The sequence below is a fragment of the Penaeus vannamei genome, chromosome 8 (genome assembly GCF_042767895.1).
Source record: "Penaeus vannamei isolate JL-2024 chromosome 8, ASM4276789v1, whole genome shotgun sequence".
Taxonomy (NCBI): Eukaryota; Metazoa; Arthropoda; class Malacostraca; order Decapoda; family Penaeidae; genus Penaeus; species Penaeus vannamei.
Window position 1 is genome coordinate 23,665,983 of NC_091556.1, and position 7,043 is coordinate 23,673,025.

General features: G+C 49.0%; 1 protein-coding gene across 1 annotated transcript in view; it reads right to left on the minus strand.

Annotated features, from left to right (window-relative positions):
• Positions 1-1,872: 1,872 nt before the first annotated feature.
• The window catches only part of LOC138862338 (uncharacterized abhydrolase domain-containing protein DDB_G0269086-like), a 9,159-nt gene continuing 3,988 nt past the window's right edge, over positions 1,873-7,043 (minus strand). The window contains exons 2-3 of the mRNA XM_070124065.1: positions 5,325-5,715; positions 1,873-2,181 (exon numbers count right to left, since the gene is read on the minus strand). Of these exons, the coding sequence (XP_069980166.1) occupies positions 1,873-2,181; positions 5,325-5,715 (700 nt within the window). The remainder of the gene's footprint in view (positions 2,182-5,324; positions 5,716-7,043) is intronic.

The window sequence follows — 7,043 nt, forward strand, 5'->3', positions numbered from 1 at the left end:
ACACACATATACAAATATATAAAACAAAATTCGTGTGTTACAGAATTAAACCGTTTTTTGCACATCACCATATTTTATAGCGATGTGCAACAAACGGTCTCTTTCTGTAACACACAAATTTTGTTTTATATATTTATGTGCATGTGTGTTTGAAAAAAAAAGTATTTTAGATTGATCAAACTCTAATACTGCTTCTACTGCTACTGCTACTCTCTCTGCTTGTACTGCTACTGCTACTCCTTCTGCTTGTACTGCTACTCCCTCTACTTCTATTGCTACTACTGCTTCTATTGCTACTGCTACTCCCTCTGCTTGTACTACTACTCCTTCTGCTTGTAATGCTACTCCCTCTACTTCTATTGCTACTACTGCGTCTATTGCTACTGCTACTCCCTCTGCTTGTACTGCTACTGCTACTCCCTCTCCTTCTTTTGCTACTGCTACTCCCTCTGCTTCTACTACTATTGCTACTCAATCTGCTTCTACTGCTACTGCTACTCCCTCTGTTTCTACTGCTATACCCTCTGCTTCTATTGCACTGCTACTCCCTCTGCTTGTACTGCTACTGCTACTCCCTCTGCTTGTACTGCTACTGCTACTCCCTCTGCTTCTACTACTATTGCTACTCCATCTGCTTCTACTGCTACTCCCTCTGTTTCTACTGCTATACCCTCTGTTTCTATTGCTACTGCTACTCCCTCTGCTTCTACTGCTACTGCTACTGCCTCTGCTTCTACTGCTACTGCTACTCCCTGTTTCTATTGCTACTGCTACTCCCTCTGCTTGTACTGCTACTGCTACTCCCTCTGCTTTTACTGCTACTGCTACTCCCTCTGCTTCTACTGCTACTGCTACTCCCTCTGTTTGTACTGCTACTGCTACTCCCTCTGCTTCTACTGCTACTGCTACTCCCTCTGCTTTTACTGCTACTGCTACTCCCTCTGCTTCTACTGCTACTGCTACTCCCTCTGCTTCTACTACTACTGCTACTCCCTCTGCTACTCCGTCTGCTTCTACTTCTACTACTACTCCCTCTGCTTCTATTGCTACTGCTACTCCCACTGCTTCTACTACTACTACCTCTGCTTCTACTGCTACTGCTACTCCCTCTCCTTCTACTGCTACTCCCTGTGCTTCTATTGCTACTGCTACTCCTTCTACTTGTACTGCTACTGCTACTCCCTCTGTTTCAAATGCTACTGCTACTCCCCCTGCTTCTACTACTATTGCTACTCCTCCTGCTTGTACTGCTACTCCCTCTGCTTCTACTGCTACTCCCTCTGCTTCTATTGCTACTGCTCCCTCTGCTTGTACTGTTACTGCTACTCCCTCTGCTTCTACTGCTACTGCTACCCCCTCTGTTTCTATTGTTACTGCTACTCCCTCTGCTTCTACTGCTACTTCCTCTGCTTCTACTGCTACTGCTACTCCCTCTGCTTCTACTGCTACTGCTACTCCCTCTGCTTCTACTGCAACTGCTACTCCCTCTGCTTCTACTGCTACTCCCTCTGCTTCTACTGCTACTCCCTCTGCTTCTACTACTATTGCTACTCCCCCTGCTTGTACTGCTACTCCCTCTGCTTCTACTGCTACTCCCTCTGCTTCTATTGCTACTGCTCCCTCTGCTTGTACTGCTACTGCTACTCCCTCTGTTTCTACTGCTACTGCTACTCCCTCTGCTTCTACTGCTACTGCTACCCCCTCTGTTTCTATTGTTACTGCTACTCCCTCTGCTTCTACTGCTACTCCCTCTGCTTCTACTGCTACTGCTACTCCCTCTGCTTCTATTGCTACTGCTATTCCCACTGCTTCTACTGCTACTCCCTCTGCTTCTACTGCTACTGCTACTCCCTCTCCTTCTACTGCTACTCCCTATGCTTCTATTGCTACTGCTACTCTTTCTGATTGTACTGCTACTGCTACTCCCTCTGTTTCTATTGCTACTGCTACTCCCTCTGCTTCTACTAATATTACTACTCCCCCTGCTTTTACTGCTACTCCCTCTGCTTCTACTGCTACTCCCTCTGCTTCTATTGCTACTGCTCCCTCTGCTTGTACTGCTACTGCTACTCCCTCTGCTTCTACTGCTACTGCTACTCCCTCTGCTTCTGCTGCTACTGCTACCCCCTCTGTTTCTATTGTTACTGCTACTCCCTCTGCTTCTGCTGCTACTGCTACTCCCTCTGCTTTTACTGCTACTGCTACTCCCTCTGCTTCTGCTGCTACTCCCTCTGCTTCTACTGCTACTCCCTCTGCTTCTACTACTATTGCTACTCCCCCTGCTTGTACTGCTACTCCCTCTGCTTCTACTGCTACTCCCTCTGCTTCTATTGCTACTGCTCCCTCTGCTTGTACTGCTACTGCTACTCCCTCTGTTTCTACTGCTACTGCTACTCCCTCTGCTTCTACTGCTACTGCTACTCCCTCTGCTTCTACTGCTACTGCTACTCCCGCTGCTTCTACTGCTACTGCTACTCCCTCTGCTTCTACTGCTACTGCTACTCGCTCTGCTTCTACTGCTACTGCTACTCCCTCTGCTTCTACTGCTACTGCTACTCCCTCTGCTTCTACTGCTACTGCTACTCCCTCTGCTTCTACTGCTACTGCTACTCCCTCTGCTTCTACTGCTACTGCTACTCCCTCTGCTTCTACTGCTACTGCTACTCCTCTGCTTCTACTGCTACTGCTACTCCCTCTGCTTCTACTGCTACTGGTACTCCCTCTGCTTCTACTGCTACTCCCTCTGCTTCTACTACTATTGCTACTCCCCCTGCTTGTACTGCTACTCCTTCTGCATCTACTGCTACTCCCTCTGCTTCTATTGCTACTCCTCCCTCTGCTTGTACTGTTACTGCTACTCCCTCTGCTTCTACTGCTACTCCCTCTGCTTATACTACTACTGCTACTCCCTCTGCTTCTACTGCTACTACTACACCCTCTGCTTCTATTGATACTGCTACTCCCACTGCTTCTACTGCTTCTCCCTCTGCTTGTACTGCTGCTGCTACTCCCTCTCCTTCTACTGCTACTCGCTCTGCTTCTACTGCTACTGCTACTCGCTCTGCTTCTACTGCTACTGCTACTCCCTCTGCTTCTACTGCTACTGCTACTCCCTCTGCTTCTACTGCTACTGCTACTCCTCTGCTTCTACTGCTACTGCTACTCCCTCTGCTTCTGCTGCTACTGGTACTCCCTCTGCTTCTACTGCTACTCCCTCTGCTTCTACTACTATTGCTACTCCCCCTGCTTGTACTGCTACTCCTTCTGCATCTACTGCTACTCCCTCTGCTTCTATTGCTACTGCTCCCTCTGCTTGTACTGTTACTGCTACTCCCTCTGCTTCTACTGCTACTCCCTCTGCTTATACTACTACTGCTACTCCCTCTGCTTCTACTGCTACTACTACACCCTCTGCTTCTATTGATACTGCTACTCCCACTGCTTCTACTGCTTCTCCCTCTGCTTGTACTGCTGCTGCTACTCCCTCTCCTTCTACTGCTACTCGCTCTGCTTCTACTGCTACTGCTACTCCCTCTGCTTCTACTGCTACTGCTACTCCCTCTGCTTCTACTGCTACTGCTACTCCCTCTGCTTCTACTGCTACTGCTACTCCCTCTGCTTCTACTGCTACTGCTACTCCCTCTGCTTCTACTGCTACTGCTACTCCCTCTGTTTCTATTGATACTGCTACTCCCTCTGCTTCTACTGCTACTGCTACTCCCTCTGCTTCTACTGCTACTGCTACTCCCTCTGTTTCTATTGATACTGCTACTCCCTCTGCTTCTACTGCTACTGCTACTCCCTCTGCTTGTACTTCTACTCCCTCTGCTTGTACTGCTACTGCTACTCCCTCTGCTTGTACTGCTACTGCTACTCCCTCTGCTTGTACTGCTACTGCTACTCCCTCTGTTTGTACTGCTACTGCTACTCCCTCTGTTTCTATTGTTACTGCTACTCCCTCTGCTTCTACTGCTACTGCTACTCCCTCTGCTTCTACTGCTACTGCTACTCCCTCTGCTTCTGCTGCTACTGGTACTCCCTCTGCTTCTACTGCTACTCCCTCTGCTTCTACTACTATTGCTACTCCCCCTGCTTGTACTGCTACTCCTTCTGCATCTACTGCTACTCCCTCTGCTTCTATTGCTACTGCTCCCTCTGCTTGTACTGTTACTGCTACTCCCTCTGCTTCTACTGCTACTCCCTCTGCTTCTACTGCTACTGCTACCCCCTCTGTTTCTATTGTTACTGCTACTCCCTCTGCTTCTACTGCTACTGTTACTCCCTCTGCTTCTACTGCTACTGCTACTCCCTCTGCTTCTATTGCTACTGCTACTCCCACTGCTTCTACTGCTACTCCCTCTGCTTCTACTGCTACTGCTACTCCCTCTCCTTCTACTGCTACTCCCTATGCTTCTATTGCTACTGCTACTTCCTCTGCTTGTACTGCTACTCCCTCTGCTTGTACTGCTACTCCCTCTGCTTGTACTGCGTCTGCTACTCCCTCTGCTTCTACTGCTACAGCTACTCCCTCTGTTTGTACTGCTACTGCTACTCCCTCTGCTTCTACTGCTACTACTACTTCCTCTGCTTCGATTACTACAGATACTCCCTCTGCTTCTACTGCTACTCCGTCTGCTTCTACTTCTACTGCTACTCCCTCTGCTTCTACTGCTACTGCTACTCCCTCTGCTTGTACTGCTACTCTTTCTGCTTTTACTGCTACTGCCACTCCCTCTTCTTGTACTACTAATGCTACTCCCTCTGCTTCTATTACTACTCCCTTTGCTTCTATTGCTAATGCTACTCCCTCTGCTTGTACTGCTACTCCCTCTGCTTCTACTGCTATTGCTACTCTCTCTGCTTCTACTGCTACTCCCTCTGCTTCTATTGCTAATGCTACTCCCTCTGCTTCTGCTGCTAATGCTACTCCCTCTGCTTCTACTGCTACTGCTACTCCCTCTGCTTCTACTGCTACTCCCTCTGCTTCTATTGCTACTTGCTACTCCCTCTGTTTGTACTGCTACTGCTACTCCCTCTGCTTCTACTGCTTCTGCTACTCCCTCTGCTTCTACTGCTACTGATACTTTCTCTGCTTCTACTACTACTGCTACTCCCTCTGCTTCTACTTCTACAGCTACTCCCTCTGCTTCTACTGCTACTTCCTCTGCTTCTACTGCTACTGCTACTCCCTCTGCTTCTACTTCTACAGCTACTCCCTCTGCTTCTACTGCTACTGCTACTCCCTCTGCTTCTATTGCTACTGCTACTCCCTCTGCTTGTACTGCTACTCCCTCTGCTTCTACTGCTACTCCCTCTGCTTCTACTGCTACTCCCTCTGCTTCTATTGCTACTGCTACTCCCTCTGCTTGTATTGCTATTGCTACTCCCTCTGCTTTTACGGCTACTCTCTCTGCTTGTACTGCTACTCCCTCTGCTTGTACTGCTATTGCTGCTCCCTCTGCTTGTACTGCTACTGCTGCTCCCTCTACTTTTACTGCTACTGCTACTCCCTCTGCTACTCCGTCTGCTTCTACTTTACTGTTACTCCCTCTGCTTGTACTGCTACTGCTACTCCCTCTGCTTCTACTGCTACTGCTACTCCCTCTGCTACTACGTCTGCTTCTACTTCTACTGCTACTCCCTCTGTTTCTACTGCTACTGGTACTCCCTCTGCTTGTACTGCTACTGCTACTCGCTCTGCTTCTACTGCTACTGCTACTCCCTCAGCTTCTACTGCTACTGCTACTCCCTCTGCTACTCCGTCTGCTTCTACTTCTACTGCTACTCCCTCTGTTTCTACTGCTACTGCTACTCCCTCTGCTTCTACTGCTACTACTACTCCCTCTGCTTCTATTGCTACTGCTACTCCCACTGCTTCTACTGCTTCTCCCTCTGCTTGTACTGCTGCTGCTACTCCCTCTCCTTCTACTGCTACTCCCTCTGCTTTTACTGCTACTGCTACTCCCTCTGCTGCTACTGCTACTGCTACTCCCTCTGCTTCTACTGCTACTGCTACTCCCTCTGCTTGTACTGCTACTGCTACTCCCTGTGCTTGTACTGCTACTGCTACTCCCTCTGTTTCTATTGTTACTGCTACTCCCTCTGCTTCTACTGCTACTGCTACTCCCTCTGCTTGTACTGCTACTCCCTCTGCTTCTACTGCTACTGCTACTCCCTCTGTTTGTACTGCTACTGCTACTCCCTCTGCTTGTACTGCTACTGCTACTCCCTCTGTTTGTACTGCTACTGTTACTCCCTCTGTTTCTATTGTTACTGCTACTCCCTCTGCTTCTACTGCTACTGCTACTCCCTCTGCTTCTACTTCTACAGCTACTCCCTCTGTTTCTATTGTTACTGCTACTCCCTCTGCTTCTACTGCTACTCCCTCTGCTTGTACTGCTACTCCCTCTGCTTCTATTGCTACTGCTCCCTCTGCTTCTACTGCTACTGCTACTCCCGCTGCTTCTACTGCTACTGCAACTCCCTCTGCTTCTACTGCTACTGCTACTCCCTCTGCTTCTGCTGCTACTGCTACCCCCTCTATTTCTATTGTTACTGCTACTCCCTCTGCTTCTACTGCTACTGCTACTCCCTCTGCTTCTACTGCTACTGCTACTCCCTCTGCTTCTACTGCTACTGCTACTCCGTCTGCTTCTACTTCTACTGCTACCCCCTCTGCTTCTATTGTTACTGCTACTCCCACTGCTTCTACTGCTACTCCCTCTGCTTGTACTGCTACTGCTACTCCCTCTACTTGTACTGCTACTGCTACTCCCTCTGCTTCTACAGCTACTCCCTCTGCTTCTACTGCTACTGCTACTCCCTCTGCTTGTACTGCTACTGCCTCTGCTTCTACTGCTACTGCTACTCCCTCTGCTTATACTGCTACTCCCTCTGCTTGTACTGCTACTCCCTCTGCTTCTACTGCTACTGCTACTCCCTCTGCTTCTATTGCTACTGCTACTTCCTCTGCTTGTACTGCTACTCCCTCTGCTTCTACTGCTACTGCTACTCCCTCTGCTTGTACTGCTACTGCTACTCCC